Source organism: Varanus komodoensis, unplaced genomic scaffold (genome assembly GCF_004798865.1).
Source record: "Varanus komodoensis strain SLA01 unplaced genomic scaffold, ASM479886v1 scaffold129, whole genome shotgun sequence".
In the NCBI taxonomy this organism is placed as follows: Eukaryota; Metazoa; Chordata; class Lepidosauria; order Squamata; family Varanidae; genus Varanus; species Varanus komodoensis.
The window spans coordinates 352,114-369,056 of record NW_025335373.1 but is presented as its reverse complement, the minus strand read 5'-3'; the positions used below and the strand labels follow the sequence as shown (position 1 = coordinate 369,056).

At 66.3% G+C, this 16,943-nt stretch overlaps 2 protein-coding genes across 2 annotated transcripts in view; one reads left to right on the top strand and one right to left on the bottom strand.

Moving 5' to 3' along the window:
- The window catches only part of KCNH2 (potassium voltage-gated channel subfamily H member 2), a 57,163-nt gene extending 55,463 nt beyond the window's left edge, over positions 1-1,700 (top strand). Inside the window, exon 16 of the mRNA XM_044422519.1 lies at positions 1,384-1,700. Coding sequence (XP_044278454.1) covers positions 1,384-1,700 — 317 coding nt within the window. The remainder of the gene's footprint in view (positions 1-1,383) is intronic.
- A 2,922-nt stretch (positions 1,701-4,622) lies between these two features.
- Positions 4,623-10,024, bottom strand: AOC1 (amine oxidase copper containing 1). Its single transcript, XM_044422518.1, has 4 exons — positions 8,491-10,024; positions 7,124-7,412; positions 5,041-5,173; positions 4,623-4,901 (listed from the first exon to the last, which is right to left on the bottom strand). The coding sequence occupies exons 1-4, from the start codon at positions 10,022-10,024 to the stop codon at positions 4,623-4,625; spliced, it is 2,235 nt and encodes a 744-aa protein (XP_044278453.1).
- Between the last annotated feature and the right edge of the window lie 6,919 nt (positions 10,025-16,943).

The window sequence follows — 16,943 nt, the reverse complement described above, 5'->3', positions numbered from 1 at the left end:
GCTGCTGCAGAACACCAGGTCACCCCCCCACACACACTCGAATGTCCCCAGTGTGGGAGAGCCCCCCACCGCTCCGGGCGGCTGGCCCCACTGTCTCATTGCTCTGACAGTGAAGAAACTTCTCCTGATGCCTCGCCTCGATTTGGGTTGAGGAAGACTCGATGGCGCAAAACAGGCATCCGGGAAGAGGCTGCAGCGCTTGGTTCTGCTTAGCTGAGGAGAGAGGGGCGACCGGGCCACTCCGCCTGCAGGGGCGGCACCCGAGGCAGCGACACCGGAGAGGTGCAGCCCGTGACGCTGGTCGGTGGGGGGCGCGGGGCGCGTTGCTCTTCCACGGGATTCACTCCCACGAGACGCCCGCCCTGTCGGAGGGCTTTAAAGGCGCAACAGGAATCCACGCAGGCAGGAACTCCCCGGCTGCCGGCGGGGAGGGACCTGTCCGCGGTACGTGCACCTGCTCCGCTTCGTGGGCCTCTTTCCCGGCTTCTGCTTGTCGCCAGAATCACTTTTCCGTCTTGAAAAGCAAGACGTGCGTATTGTCTGAGCATACAGTGAGCGAGCGAAGCGCACAGAAACGCCAGAGGGCAGCGCCTGAAAGGGGTCCAGAGACTCGTACAGCGCGAGGGGGTCTGTCAGGGACACACGCTGGCAAATCATTTGACTGCTGCGTTTCCGTGTGGCTGCACTCGCACAGATCCTGCCAAGTTACAGATCCGAGCGCTCGGGGGATGGCTGCCCACTGCAGCGTCTGTGCGCCGGGTCCAAAGACACCCGAAGCCGCGCGCCCGCCTGGTTTCCTCCAGCCTCTCCGCCACGGACCTCCCTGCCCTGGTGGGCTCCTGCGCGGGCACGGGGTCCTCGTGGCCCGGCCCGGCCTCGGCTCGCCCCACGCCGGAGCCGGAGCGTCCCAGAGGCCGCCAGCAAGAGCCGGGAGGCGTCCTCCGAGCACGGGCTCAGGCCGTCGGAGCGCAGTTTCTTCCCCGACACGCGCCCGCTCGCCTCGCCGGGCGCCGCGCCGCGCGCCCCTCTGCACAGGACACCCCAGGCAGCCCCGCCTTCCCGTTCACACGTCCGCGTGACGCCCCCGCGCCCTGCGGGCCACGCACCGCGCGAGGGCGCCGGGCGGGGCGAGCAGCCGGGCGGGGCCGGAGGCTTCGGACCTCCGCTCGCTGGACGGCAGCGCCACCCTGTGACGGGAAACCTCCGGGACGGGCGGCCGCGCGAGGGGGGGCCTGCGGGAGGCAGCCCGTCCTGCCCCGGCCGCTTTCGTGCGGAGACCGGCTCCGAGGGAATGTGTGCCCGCGCCCCGGCCGGTGGAGCGCCAAGCGGAGCGGCCGTGAGATCCCCCCAGGACGCCGGGCCAGGCTCTGGCCCCCGCGGCAGGCGCAGGAGGGGCCACGTCGGCCTCCCGCTTCGCCCGAGCGCGGGTCCACGGGCCACGTGCGCCCGGCTGGCTGGCCGGCGGCCGCACCGGCACCTGCTCGCCGCACGCCTCGCCCGGAGGAAGGACCGCGCGCAGCGAGGCCTTGGGTGGCCCGGAGAGCTGCGAGCGCCACGCAGGAGAGCGGGCGGCTGGCGCCTCGGCCGCCCTCACTCGCGCGTTCCTCGGCTTGCTGCCGGCGCCTCTCAGCAGCAGCGCCTGCGGGAAGCAGGCGACCGCCCAGAGTCCCCCGCCCCCCGCCGCGGCCGGGTCTTCCTAGCCGGCCCCTCCGCCTCCTGGCATCCAGGGCCCCGCCCGTCACGGGGGGCTGAGAGGAGGTGAGCCAGGCCCGCATCGCCCACGGAGACGTCTCTCTGGCTCTGGGCGTGGCCGCCCTCAGTCCCCGCTGTGCCCGCGCATGGGCCTTGGAGGCAGGCAGCAGGGCGCCCCCGAGGGGCCGGGGCCGGGAGCGAGATGATAGGGCCGGGGCGGGGGCTTCAGTGGTAGCCAGGGCCATATTCTGAAGTGGGGCGGCCCTGCCGCAGAACTGTCCCCGGGGCTCTCGGGCGTCCCAGGCTGGACGCGGCCGCACCGGCGGGCCCAGGCACCGGAAAGGCACCACGGGATGCACCCCGAGGCGGGGGCAAGCCGCACGCGCCCTTCCCTTGCGCGTGTCCCTTCCAGATGGAACCAGTTCCAGGCAGCCCCACTTCTGCTGGGGGTCCGGCTCCAGAAATGGGAGGGCGAGAGGGCTGAAGGAGGCTGGGTCGGGAAGAGGAGCGCCCCCGTGTGGTCCGGGGACGGGGACCTTGGTGGGCTCTCCCAGGGGGCTGCAGTAGGGCTGGTCCTCCAGACCGCCGCTCCAGCAAGCGCAGGGCGGGCCAAGCGGGGCGTGGGGGAAGCCACCCTTGCCCGGAGGGGGGGTCTTCCCAAGCCAACCGGCTGTCCAGCAGCCCGGCAGCGCTCCAGGAATGCTTTTCCTGCTGCCTCTCCTGGCAGCCGGTGGACCGAAAGCCTTCCCTCCCCAGGGGAGAAAGAAGGCCCCCGTTCTCCGCAGGAGTGGCTCCCTCCCCCCTCGGGTGGGGCCAGCGAGAGCTTCGCAGAAGCCCCGTTAATGCTTCCTCAGCGGGGCTGCCTTTCCACGCGCTTGCCCACCCCGTCCTTCACAATGCCTCCCTTCAACGTGCCGGGGCAGAGGGTGCGCTAACCAGCTGCCCTTCCCGTTCCCTCCTGCCTCCCCCTCGGCGCATCGATCATCGGGGCCTGTCAAACATTTTTGTAAGAAGGCTGACGATCTTGTTTCTAGGCGACCGGCGTGGCGATTTCTTCACTTTTAGCTGGTCCGAAAGGTTTGAGAATGTCGCCGTTTTCACCCGTGCCCCCTTGATTCCCGAGTGCCTGCCTGAATACGCGCCTCCAGGCACAGGCGCCCAGTCTGTCCGTCCCTCCGCTGCGAAGGCAGGCGAACGGACCCCTGCAGCTGCTCTGCAGGCTCCTCGCCCTCTCGGAGGCCTCCTTGCTCGCCCGGCCAGGCAGTGGCCCCGCCGGCTCTTGGGCTGGTTGCCTTACTGCTGCCCTTGATGGTTCAAAATGCGGCGTCCCCCCCCCCCCCATTACCTCCCGTGCGCAGCCTCGGCTCCGGAGTTGGGCAATAAAGAAGAGCCACGCAATGATGAGTCAGGAAGGAAGGGCCAGGAGGTCACTGGTCCCACCCCCTCCAGCCGTTGTTCACCTTGGCCTCTTGGGCCGCATGGGATTTCCCGGCTCCTGGAATGCAAATAGCCGGCAGCCCAGCTGGTCCCGGAGACCTCCAAGCGCCTGCAGCGATTCCGCCCTCTGCACGTCCACTTCTTCCCGGCGGCTTCCGTCCCCCGAGTGGGCTGGGCTGCAGCTCGAAAGGGCTCTGCGGTTCTTCGCGTTGTGCACCAGCAGCCTGGCTGCATCTGGGTTCAAGGAGCCGCCCCTCCTGCACAGGCCTGGCTAGTTCCCGGGGCCTGATGAATTGGACCCCCTCCTCCCTACGCCCCCCATCCCTGCACCTGTCCGACCGGCCCTGTGCGTGGAATGGGCAGCCTTCCGGGGGGAGCCCCGGGGGGGCCCTGTTCCCCTCCTGCCGCCGAACCCAAGCTTGTCCCCAGGACCTCAGGACCCACACTGCCGGCACCCACGCGGAGCAGGACCGCCGGCTGGCTCCAGCCCCACACTGCCTATGGGGTCACAGCCGCCCTGTGGCCCATGTGCCGTCACCCCCTCCCAGAGCCATCACCGCTCCCAGTGGGCAACGCACAGACCGGCAGGTGCTTCTGGGCCGCCTGCTGTGCCACGACGGGGCTGCCTCGCCCGGCCAACCCACCCGCCTGGGTGCCGCCCAAGGCAGCTGCTGGGAACTGGGCCGGGGCAGGCAGAGGGGCAGGCCGCCCGGCCAGCACGGCGCGGAGGGAAGGCCCACCGGCGGGTCGTGCCACCCGGGGCCTCCCGAGCCAGCCACCCTTTGGGCGGCCCCCTTGGGCGAACCCGGGCCCCGGCTCCCTCCCCAGCCGGAGCAGCCCAGCCGTTCCCCTCGGGCCGCCCCCACCCGGGGGACCACCAGCCCCGCCTCAGGTGCTCTCCTCGTGCGGCCACTACAATGATGCGCCAGGCACAATTTCAGCAGCGGTTGAACTGCCCGGTATGGGATGCTCTGCAGGCTTTATCTCTGTTGCTCTCACAACAGCCCTGTGAGGTAGGGCGACAGACCCCATGTTCCCAAAGGCGAAGCTGAGTCCCAGCGACAAGCAAAGGCGCAGCAGTCCAGACTCGGCGGGGGGGCAGGAGCCCACTGAGGGGACTGAGGCCCGGAGCTCCTGCACTCCCCACCCGGCTCCCCTGCGGCTGGGGGGCCGCGTTCATCACGGGGCAGCCAGGAGCAGCGTGGGGCTCCAAGATCAGCCCCCACATGCCGCATGGAGACTTCCCATCCCATGAATGGCCCCACCATGGTGGGGGCGAGGGGCACCCGAGCGCGGCCCAGGCACGTTTGGGGCACACGATGGAGGGGCGCCTGGCTGGGCGCCCCCCGTCCCGAGCCTTGTTTTGCCGGCCAGGTGCTCCGGGGCACTCCCACCACCGCCTGCGCAGGGCCAGAGCGGCCGGGCGTCCTGCAGGGCCCGGGGCCCGTCTGGCCTGTGGCGGCTCGCGGGGGCAGGAGCCATCCCGGGACCAGCTACTCCAGGCTGTAGGTGCCGTTGTAGCGGAAGGGCTCCTCGGAGACGCACAGCCCGGGGCTCGCGGGGGTCCAGCGCTGGATGTCCATGCCTCGGCCGCTCCCGGGCTGGGTGGGGCGCACGATGACGGTGCGCCGGGAGGCCACCGACGGGTCCTCATCGAAGAAGTTGAAGGGGCGCAGGTAGAAGCCCACAACGTTGCCCGGGGTGGCCGTGTTGGGGACGTCCTCAGCGTGCGGGATGTGGAGGAAGCCCACCGTCACCCAGGCCACCAGGTCCTGCGGAGAAGAGGCCTCTGGCATGACGGCAGTGTCTGGCTGAGTGCCACCCAGCGAGCCGCGCCCGGGCCGGGCGAGCGGAGCCCTCCTCCCTGCGGCCACATCAGCACTGCGGTCCTGCCTCCCCCCCCCCACTCACCTGGTCGCTGATGCTCTCGTCATTGCGGAGAAAGCTCTCGAAGTTGACGGAGGGATCCCAGGGGTCGTGCTGAATGTAGAGGCTGCTGCTGGTGTCCTCATTCTCGTGGTGCTGAGTCACGGCGAAGTGGTACCTGCCCAAGGGGACGAACCTCAGCCAAGGCATGGTGAGCGGGCACGGGGGCGCCTTGGTGGCGCATCCCAGTGAGGTGGCGATGCTCTGGGATGATCGAGGAGAGACCCTGCCCTCCCCCTTTGCGACAGCCTCCCAAGCACTTGCTCAGTGCTATCATCCCCCCCCCCCCCCCCCCATCCTCTCTCCTCCAGGCTGAACATGTCCCGCTCTCTCCATCCCTCCTCACAGGGCTCTGACTCCAGCCCCAGGTCACCCTCACTGCCCCGCTGGCCCTTTCCAGCCCGTCTGCACCTTTCTCCACCGCGGTGCCCAGACCGGGACGCGGGACTCCGGGCGGGGCTGAGCCAGGGCTGCGTGGGGGGGACCGGCCCTGCGCATGGCTTGCAAGCGACCCCTCCATCCAGGCCACCCGAAAGAGCGTGGGCCCTTTCGCAGCTGCACCGCGTGCCCCTCCCCAGAGCTGGGGATCATGGCCTGCATTTCCTCCTCCTCCTCCAGCTGCGGCTGTTTGATCACTCCAGGGAAGCAGCACCCTGGCCCCTGGCGTCATGACGCCTCCGGTCTGCTTGCGTGGCCACAGGGTGTGCTCTGGCTTTGGGGACCATGGCGGTCTTCTGCACTGGGCTGGAGCCCCTGCCCCCAGAGCACCAGGCCTTGCCCAGCCAGGCAGGATCGCTGCCCCGTCGTTACTCTGCGCGCTTCCCCAGGTCGTTACTTTGCGTGTCTTGGCCAAAGACCCTGGGAAAGGTGGGCCAAGAAGGCAGGCAGCTGTCCACTGTTGTGAGATACCACACCTTATCTGAAGCTACTAATGAGCTTGTACTTTGTTGTATGTTTAGGGCTTGGGGCCTGGATATCTGAAGGGGCTGCTCCCTCCCCACGTACCTGCCTGCTCGTAAAGATCTGGGGCAGAGACCCTCCTCCGGGAGCTCTTACTGAAGGACATCAGAGGACTGGCTGCCCAGAGGGGGGCCTTCTCTGCGGTGGCACCCTGGTTATGGAGTATCCTCCCCGGAGATGGTCACCTCACACCAACACTTCATCCTTCTCAGCGCCAGGCTAAAGCCTTTTCATTTTCCCAATATTTTAAGGTTTGTTATTTTAATTGGGGTTTTACTGAATGATATGCCGCTGCTTTTTACTTTATTTATTGTAAGGCCGTCCTGGGACTTTCGTCAATAGGACAGTATAGAAAAACTTTCAATAAACGTGCTGAGCTGGGTTAGCTTATGCTATTGGATGCTATGAGCTTCTTGAGGGACACTGATGAGAAGCCCTGGGTGATGCAGCTTGCGCCCAGATGGGCTACGGACGGACGGGAAGCGGCATACGGCATGCAGGGCACAGGCCGCCTCGCACGGCCCAGGCACCGCCTCTGTGTGGGGCCCAGCCCCTTCTCGCGAGCGAGCCCTGTCCCCGTGGGTGGGGTTTGGCCCCCAGCGCCCCCGAGGAGGCCGCTGACCCTCCGTTCCAGCTGACCGGAGCCCGCCTGGCAGGCGAATCGCTGGGGGCTTGGCCAAGCGAGCTGGGGCTTCGCTTGCGGCAACAAGAGGTTTCCTCCTTGCGAGTAAGCCTGCGCCAGGGACTCCCTCGGCCTCTGCAGGGGCCATGGGGGCGATGGTCGCCCGCAAAGGACACGCCCGTGGACTCGTGCGCGAGGCCGCCATGAACGCCGGGCCACCGCCGCCTCCTGCCGCGCGCACGCGGCTGCGGCTCCCCGCTCGCCAGGCGGCCGGGGCACGGGAGGCGCGGCGGGGCTCCCCGCCCCCAGGCAGCGATCGGCCCCATCCCACCCCAGCGGAGGACCCGCCGCCTCCCTGCCCTGGCAGCACACGCCGCGCCCGGCAGAGGGACCCCCCGCACTCCGCCCGCCCCCGGGGGGGGGGGTGGCCGGGCAAGCCGGAGGAGCGTCCCCTGCCCCCACCCCCGCCGGCGGCCCCGGGCTCACCTGCTCCACGTGACGCCGCGCTCCTCGCGGTGGTTGCGCGGCAGGACGCGGTCGGCGTGCGAGCGCAGCTGGACGCGGTAGCTGCGCGGGTGCCCCCAGCGGTTGCGCCGCGCGCCGTTGTACAGCACCAGGTAGCGCGGCAGCGGCCGGCCGAAGGGGAAGGCGGCGAGGCGCTCGCTCGCGCGCGGCCGGTGCTCCAGGCGGGGCTGCAGCACCCGCTGGCCGGGCTGCCAGGGCAGCGAGACGTTCTCGAAGGCGATGTCCACGGTCTCGAAGCTGTTCTTGGTGCCTGGCGGGCGAGGGGCGGCGAGCTGAGCGGGCGCGGCTGGCAGGGGAAGCGCCCGGGGAGCCAGCCGGGGGTACTCGCGGGAGGCCGGGGACTGGCAGCCCCCGCAGCGGTCGCGACAGCCTGCCTTGCCCCCGGGGGCCCCGCGTTTTTTATGGTTTTGGGCATGGGAGGCGCCGAGCTTCCCCGCTGAGCAAGACGGCAGCTGGGTTGGCTCAATGCTCACTGGAAAATATATTTGTTAAGGATTTGCAGCTTTTTACCTTTTTCTTTATAGGGCAAGCTGCAATCCCTACGATTAGCTTAAATTGCTGTATTCTTGTGTGGTGGCATATCTGTACTAGCGAGAGAATTGGGCTGTGATTCATGCTTAACGTGCTTTTCCCCACTGACGAAGCAAATGAAGGCCGAAGTGCATACGGGCGAAGGCACTGCAGGCAGCACAGCGCGGCGCAGAGGCCAGTCCAGGTCGCGTGCACATCCGTCAGCAACATCAGAGGACTGCTCAAGCCGTACGCCGTTCCTGTTTGTCAGACTCCAAGCCAAGCGCTTGATGGTTAGGAATGTCCCTCGCGCCGCCATTGCTTGGCACTGCAGGGAACACACGTGCTCCTGCTCGCGCCACCAGGCTGGGTGGCTGCAGGACCACGGGGAACAGCTGCGGCCGCGGCAGAGTCCCTCCCGGCGGGCCGAAGGGCCTGGGTTTTCCCCAGTGGCATCTCCGGGTAGGGCCAGGAAGCCGCGCCAGGAGCCCCAGGTGAGAGGGCCCAGGGGCCCCAGAGGGTTCTGGGACTGGGCTCTGCGGGGCCTGAGTGCTGCGGGGCCCAGAGGAAGGGCTCCGCAGAGCTCGTTCTGCCCCATAAACCCGAACAGAGACTGGGGGAGGGGGCTCCGGTCTGGGGGAGAGTTGCCAGCCTGCAGGCTAGACGTGCACATGGCGGGCGTGTCGCAAGCGGAGCCGGCTGGAGCCGGGGGTCGGACTCGGTGGCCAGGAGCCCCCTTCCAGCTCGCTCTGTTTCTGAGTTTGCACTGCACGTCCCCCGGGTTCCCTGCCGCCCGCGTCCCGAGACGAGCGACCCACCTGCGACATCCAGGTCGACCTTGTAGTGCACCAGGTGTGTGTGGATGTTGCCCAGCAGGTGGTCCTGGAGGCGAGTGCCGTAGCGGAGCCCCTCCGGCGTGTAGAAGGAGGCGTGCACGTAGCCCGTGGCGTGCACCTTGGTCTCCAGCACCCCGTTGGGGAAGAGCAGGACGTCCCAGATGTAGTCGTAGTTGTACACGGTCGAGGTGGTGCGCAGCACGAGCGCGTGCCCCTCCAGGCCCGCATAGAAGTTGGCGCCGCCGCTGAAGTTGCTGTCGAAGTGGCGCCGCAGCGGCACGCCCGTGGGCAGCTCGAAGACGCAGAGGGCGCGGGGGAAGCGCACCGGCCCGTCGGCGTCGTACTGGTGGTGGGCGTCCAGGAAGGTGGCCACTTCCGGGCAGTCGATGCCGGGGGCCAGCTCGTGCGTGACGGCGCCCATGCCCCAGCCGGCATCGATGTACTTGGTCTGCATGGTCGCCGGGGAGCTGCCCCCGTAGAAGGCGATGGCCTCCTGCACGCTCACCTCGTAGGCGATGCGCTCCCCGTTGAAGCGCACGTCGAAGAGCTGCAGGCCGGTGGAGCTGCGCAGCCGGAAGGCGACGCTCCAGCCGCTGTACTGCAGCAGGTTGCCCTGCACGGTGTAGCGGTGGCCCTGCGGCTCGCAGACCTTGGCCCCGTGCGTGTCGGTGGGGGGGCCGGTGGCAAAGTGGCCCCGCGGCACGAAGGAGGAGAAGGAGCCGCTCTCCGGCACAGGCGGCAGGCGGACGACGGCCACCCTGCCCAGCGCGTGCTGCCCCGCCAGCTCCTCGGGGCTGCGGAAGTACTGCCCGTTGTACCACAGCTGCTGCACGGACCAGAGCCGCGGGTCGAGCTCCCTGTGGTTGATGAGGACCTCCAGGCCCACGGGGTGCAGGAAGTAGCCTTCCACGAAACGCTGCAGCATGACCCACGTCCTGCGCTCCCCCGATGCCAGGCCACGGGGCGCGATGTCCGTGAACGTCAGGCACCGGTCCTGGCAGTCCCCGAGGCCGAAGCCCGAGACGTCCCGCAGGAACTGCTGCAGCGGGGCGAGGCACTCCTCCAGTCTGCCGTAGAGCAGCTTGTACTCCTGCTGCGTCATCGGCCGGGCTGCGTAGGGCACCGACCGGCCGTACTGCCGGTAGAAGGTCGGCACGGGCAGCGGCCCCACCACGTACTCGGCGATCCTGGGCTCGCGCTCGGCGCCGTGGAACACCACTGCCCGGGCCCGGCGCCTGGGACAGCGGCCCCCCATCTCGAGGTAGCCCAGGGCATGGCTCTTCCGCGGGGCCAGCAGCTCCACCAGGAAGAGGCTGTTCTGGGCCAGGGACTCCCCCTTCCCCGGCTGGAGCCCCAGCTCTGTGCGGCTCATCAGGAAGCGCCGAACAGCCCAGTGTTCCTCTGGGGTCAAGTCGGAGAAAATGGACGCTGCGTCTTTGGGTTGCGGGAGTGGGCCGGAGTGGGACCAGGCCAGGAGGCCGAAGACCCCCACCACGGCGATCACGTGGGACCACATCTCGGCTGCGGGCCTGCTGGAGGAAGAGGCAGACGTGAGAAAGGGGCGCACGGACGCGCCAAGTGCTCCTCCTCGCGGTGACCATGGGCTGCCCGTCAGGCTGTCCTGTCATCCGCGCCTGGGCGCTGCCACCCACCGCAGGGGCCCCATCAGCCAGCAAGCCTCGGGCCAGAGCCACAGCCGCCCTTGGCTTTCCCCAACCTGCTCCCCGGTGAGCACCACTGACAGCTGCCCCCAGAGGGCCCCAGCGCCCTCTGGGCCACGACAGAGGCTCTCCGCTTTCTGTGGCAGCCCGGAACAGCCCTGGCTGCCGGCGGAATGCAGCGGGGCCTCTCCAGCCGTGGGCGAGGATGGCCGGACTCCGCTGCTCGTCCCAAGGAGGAGCAGCTGTCCTTGCCCGCAGCTGCAGAAGCCTGTGGGCAAGAAACCGTCTGGGGAGAAGCAGGAAGCTGCAGGCTGCTCCACGGACTGCCCTCTCCTCTCAGCTGGGGGAGGCCGGAGCGCCTGACCTGGCCAGCCGGGCAACTTGAGGATGGGCCGGTGCCACTGGATGGGGCGTGCGAACGCATGGGAAGAGCAAACAGGCGCTCGGCAGCAGAGCTCCAGTAGCAAAGGCGGAGGTGAAGGAGTCCCTGAAGACGGTACTTCCTTTAGCCAGCAGCTAATGGGGGGCAGTGCTCTTCTGAGGGAGCCGGGTCTCTTCAGCCCCGAGAGGCGGAGACTCAGAGGGGACCTGCTAGCAATGCGAGCCGCTGCTTTCCTGCTTTCCACGGAGCTGCGCCCGGGGCATGAGCCGCCGCCCGCCTGCCTGTGCACGAGGTGCTCTGGGCCCAGCGGCCTCTGAGGGAGTGCAGAGCGCACCCCCGCGATGCCAGGCTCCATCTCTCCAGCCGCAATCATTTTCAAATCCCATGAGGTGCTATTTACCCGGCACCCAGTCTGGTCACATCTTGAGGGAGCCGGGTCTCTTCAGCCCCGAGAGGCGGAGACTCAGAGGGGACCTGCTAGCAACATACAGGCGTGTGAGGGGGGTCAGGACCTGTTCTCCCCTGCCGTGGAGGGCAGGACATGTTCCAATGGAGCAAAGCCCAGGGAACCAAGGTTTTGTTTGGATGCCAGGAAGCACTTCCTCACCGTCGGGACCCCGAGGGTGTGGAATGGGCTTCCACGGGAGGAGGTTGAGGCTTCTTTGGTGCGGGTGTCCAAGCACCGGCTGGACATGCACATGGTGGGCATGTCGTGAGCAGAGCCGGCTGGGCCGGGGTCAGACTAGATGGCCCGGGAGACCCCTTCTGACTCGCTCTGTTTCTCTGTTTCTTTAAGGCCATGAGCCAGCTGTCCAAAGTGATCCTGCAGTCACGTGGCCAGCGTGGTGTCGCAGAGTGTCGCTACCTTCCCACAGAGGGGGCACCTATTTATCTGCTTGCATTGCGTGATTTCGAACTGCTAGGCTGGCTAGGTGCCAGGGGCGAAGGGAGGCTGGCCCCGAACCTCTGGGGTGCCGACCGTTTCTGGCTGACAGTTCCAGAGTCATTCATCTGCTGCCCCAGTATAAATGGAGCAAAGAATAAAAGGAATAAAAGGTGGATGGAGTCTATTACTGGCCACTCAGTCGAGGAGAACATGAGGCAAAACTTTTGCAAAGCAAACTGGCAGTGTTTCATGGAGGCAAGATGTCAAGATGGGTGCCTTCAGTTTTCCAATATCTGCTGGGAGAGAAATGCTGGCGCCCAGGGCCCCTTCTAGAGATAATTAGCATGTGCTGCTGATAACTTTCTCCCGCAGAAAGTGGAGGGAGAAACAAGAGCGAGGGGCTCTTCCTGCCGTGATCCCAACCAACGTGGAAGAGCTCGTGGACAAAGCAGCAGCTGCCGGAAGCCTGGGAGAAAGCGGCCACGCCAGACTGGGACTCCTGACTCCAAAGCGAGCAAAGCCAAATGCAGCCAAACATGTACCCTGCATTTCAAGAAAGCCTATTTTGATACATTCAGAACAACTATAAGTAAGGTCCCGTGGCAAGTTACTCTCATGAGAAAAGGAACCCAAGATGGGTGGGGATTTTTTAAAAAGGAAATTCTGAAGGCACAAACAATTCCTACCAGGGAAAGGTGTAGAAGGTGACAGAAGAAGCCCGTGCCACTTCACCAAAAGCTTAGAGATACCTGAACACAAAAAAGACACGCAGGGGAAGCGGAAGGAAGGCCAGAGTGCAGGAGAAAAACGCAAGTCGGTAGCACAGAATCACAGGGAAGATGTCCCGGGGGCTAAAGCTAGGAATGAGCTGAGGCAGCTGAGGGATGCCGAAGGCAGGAAGACGCCTTCTTCAGATGTGCCCAGAGTGAAGCTGGAGGAAAGAAGTAGGAGGCTAACTACTCAGTGGGGATAACGTGACAGAGAAAAGGCAGAAGGCTCAGTCTTCCCCCAGAAGAAGATCTATGACCTCGCTGGCAGGGGGAAGAGCACATTCGGGAGCAGGATGGCAGCTCAGGATTGACGGGCAGAGGCTCTAATTGAACGAGGGTTGAATGAGGTCAGATCTCCAGGACCCAAGAAGCTCCATTTTAGAGCCGTAAAGGAGCTTGCAGAAGAACGCTCAGAACCACTGTCTGTCATCTCTTGAGGAATCATGGAGGACAAGGGACGTACCAGACGACTGGAGGAGGGCTAGTGTTATTCTCGTCTTCAAGAAAGGGAAGGAAGAACTGGAGAACTACAGACCAGTCAGTCTGATACCAACCGTTGGGGAAGTTCTGGAGCAGACCACAAAGCAGTCACTCTGTAAACACCTTGAAAACAATGCAGGGATTATTGGGAGTCAGCTGAATTTCTCAAGAACAAACCCTGTCAAACGGATCTCATTTCATGTCCCTGATGGACTCTGGAAACACTGAGACTTATTCTCCCCTGCAGAGGAAGGCAGGATGTGCTCCAACGGAGCAAAGTTCAGGGAACCCAGGTTCCATTTGGATGCCAGGAAGCACTTCCTGACAGTCAGGACCCCGAGGGCGTGGAACGGGCCTCCACAGGAGGTGGCTGAGGCCCCATCGGTGTGGGTGTTCAAGGATAGGCTGGGCGTCCACATGGTGGGCATGTTGTGAGTGGAGCCGGCTGGTGCTGGAAACAGACTAGATGGCCCAGGAGGCCCCTTCTGACTCGCTCTGTTTCTCTGTTTCTATGTTTCTAACACTGGACATAATCTACCTTGGCTTCAGGAAAGCTTCTGACAAAAAGCCCCACAATATCCTGATTAGCAGACAAGCTGAATGTGGGGTAAGTGGGTCCGGTGGAGCCACAGCTGGCTACAGAATCAGACCCAAAGAGTGCTCATCAACGGCACCTTCTCAAACTTGGGGGGGGGGCGCTAACAAGCAGGATACGGCAGGGTCCAGTCCTGGGCCCAGGGCTCTTCGACATTTCTTTTAGTGACTTGGGTGCGGAGATGCAGGGGGTGCTTATCGGAGGTGCAGATGACACGCAACCAGGTGAGATGCCTACTACCCTGGAAGACAGAATCCAGGTGATCGTGACGGGTTGGAGCTCGGGGCTGAAAACAACAAAACGGCGTTCTGCAGGGGCAGATGCCATGTTCTGCGCCCGGCAAACGGAGACCAAGCACATCATTCCTCAATGCTCAACAGTCCTGCAACTGAGAAGGACCCTGGAACTGTGGCTCACAAGCTGAATATGAGTCAATAGTGTGATGTGGCTGCGGGGGGGGGGGGTGGAGCTGCTATTTTCAGGTGCATTAATAGTGCATTAATCATTTTCAAATCCTATGAGGTGCCGTTTACCCGGCACCAGTCTGGTCACATCCTGAGTCTTGCATTCTGCTCTGGGAACCAGGGTTGAAGGAAGACACAGACTAGCGGGAAAGGGTTCAGGGAAAGGAGCGAGGATGGCCCGGGGACTGGAAATTAAGCAATAGGAGGCGAGACTGCAAGAACCGGGCATGTGCAGCCCGGGAAGAGAGGAGCTAGGAGAGCCCCGTGCGCGTCCTTGAAAGGCTGCTGCCCCGCCGCGGGCCGGGATCTCCGCTCGATCGATCGCCCCACAGCGCAGGCAGGACGCAGAATAATGGGCTCGAGTTCCAGGAAGAATCTCTCTTGAGCTGCGCCGGGGGGGGGGGGCAATTCACCCTGGGTGGCTCACAAAGCCGCCCGCCCAGCATGGCCTCTCGCCAAGGCGGGCCACCGAGTCGAGCGTGCCCAGCTGCGCTCCCGAGCGCTGGATCAGAGCGAGAGCTGCACCATCCCTCCAGCCTTGATGCATCCCGCGCCGCCGCCGCCCACTTCCTGTGTCCTTGTGCGCTGTGTCTTCTCACTTGCGAGACTGTCTTTTTCGCTGCTCGTATGCAAGCTGCCGCAAGAGCCCTTTCTATGCTGAAGAGGGACCTACAAACCCCGGGAGAACGGGACAGGCGCCTGCGTGTGCCTGAGCTGCCGGCTGCGGGAAGGCGCTCTCGTAGGAGAAACCCCGCCAGGGCCGAGCGCCTGTGGCGGACTCGCAAGTCCGTCAGACACACGGGACTGCCCGTGGCTCCGCCGCGACGGGCCCGGGGAGGCCACAAGCAGGATGTCCGGCAGACCATGGCAGGCAAGGGAGCAGCACGGGGGACGGTGACCTGCGCCTTCGGGGCCTGCTCCAGCCCTTCTCTGGGGCACTCGAGCTGGCCCGGGACAGAGACCGGCCGTGGGCCGAGGTGGTCCAGCCGGGATGCCCCGTGCTCTGCTCGACTTGCCTCTTGCTCACCCGTTTCTGGGACCCGCGCTCCGCCCTGGTGCCGCCCAAGGAGGAGCCCCTCGCCCAGGAATCGTGGCGGGAAGGGGGCAGGAGGTTCCCCAGACTGTGGATGCAGCCCCTGCAGACCCAGAGAGCCCCGCGCCAGAGGCAGCGCCCGGGACACCTTGGGGCTCTGCAAGGTACACGGAGGAAGGGCTGAGAGACACCCCTGCCTGGGCCTCCCTCCCCGGCCGGAGCGGGCGGCAGAAGGAAGACGGCTCGGGCGCGGCGCGCGTAGGGGTGAGGGGGACGCAGCGCGCTCGGCGTGGGGCCGCCCGGCCCCGCTGGGAGCAGCCCGCGAATGGGGCGCCAGCAGGCCTGCTCGGCTGCTCCCAGGAAGAGCCGCCGCCTGGGACCCCCGCGCAGAACGGCCGGGCGCTGCGCTGGGTGGCGTGGCGTTTCCTGAGGGCGGCATCTGCACTGAGCTGCGGGGAGGGCCCCCCGACCCGCCCCATGCTCTGCGGGCGTCTGGGCGTAAGCCGTAGAAATGGGCACCTGCCCCCCCCCCGCTCCCCGGGGCCGCTGGCGTCAGGCCGCTTCAAGCCGTTCGCTCTGGAGAAAGCGGCGCCGCTGGCGCCCCTCGGACAGCCTCGCCCGGCCGCGCCGGGCAGCAAAGACCGCGGCGAGGCGGCTGGGCTGCTCCCCCGGGGCGACGCTTCTGAGCGGGGCTTTCCCACCAGCGTCCCGGCCCGGCAACGCGCCCTGCGGGATCCGCAGCCCCTCGGCCCCCGCGCCAGCGCTCTGCCCGCTCCCGAGGCACCCGGGCTGCCCCGCCGTGGCTTCGCCGGGGCGGATCGCGCCGGGCCGGGCCGGGCCGGGCCGGGCCGCGGTCCGGGCCGAGCTGCCTGCCTGCCTGCCTGCCTGCCTGCCTGCCTGCCTGCCTGCCTGCCTGCCGCTGCCGCTGCCGCTGCCGCCGCCGCCGCCGCCGCCTGCAGGACGCCCGCGGGCGCCACTCACCTGCCTGCTCCGCGCGCCCCTTCGCCTGGCCAGCGCACGGCCGCGCAGGTGGTGCCGATTTAAGCCTCCCGGAGGGTACGCGGGGCGGGAGGGCCCGCCCGGGGGAGGCGGCGATTGGCCGCCCGCGCAGGCGTGGGCGGAGTGGCCGGTGCCGGCGGAGCGCGGGCGCCCGGCGCGGGGTCGGGGCGACCGAAGGCCCGGCTGAGTCAGCAGTCACGCCCCGCGGGCTGTCGCCGAAGAGGGGCTGCGGCCGGGGCGGGCAGGGCCCCAGGCGCAGCCCCCGCGGACCTCCCCCCTGCCCTGCCCGGCCGTCCCGCCCGTTTCTCGTGACTGGCGATCATGGGGGGGGGGATGGGGGCGCGTTTCCCAGCGGGGTCGCGGAGAGGAGGCGTTTTGGGCAGGCGGGCCTCCCGCGGAAAGCGCGCTCGGATCAGCCCGGCCCGTCTCTGCGTTTGCATTTATGGGCATTGGACGCCACGAACATGAACTCGTGCGACGAATAAGAAAAGAAATGGGCGACTTCGGCCTGGGTTCGGCCGGGCCGCCCCGACCCCCTCGCTGGAGCAAACCCGAGCGACGCCGGTCGCGGGGACCGAGCAGGATCCGGGCCGGGGCGCCCCCGCCCTCCGCGGCCCTTTCGGGAACGAGGCCCACGGGCCGGGCGGGCCACTGCGCCGGGCTTGCGGCTGGAGAGACGGAGGCTGGCGCCGAGGGGGCGCGCTCTGCACTCCCTCAGAGGCCGCTGGGCCCAGAGCGCCTCGTGCGCAGGCGGGCGGGCGGGCGGGCGGGCGGCGGCTCATGCCCCGGGCGCAGCTCCGCGGAAAGCAGCGGCGCTGGTTGCAACGGCAGCGCGCACTCCTGGGATCCATTTCGCAGGAGGAGGAAACGCGCAGGCGAAAAGGGCGCCGGTGGCGGGTCCGCAGGCGGCCCGTAATTTCGGCATTTAAACACGTTCTTGAAAAGGGGAACATCCTCAGCCACTGCCCCACGCAGACCATTCAATTCTGAATCAACATTTGGTCCAGTCCATAAAAATTAGTTACACATTGTAAGATTGCTTTGGTTTTAAATAAGGATCACTGACGTTCGTAAAAAAATTATTTTCTTTAAGAATTAATAAATTGCATTGCTCATAAGTTTTCCATCTTCAAGTAAACTTTTATACTGGTATTTTATTAATATA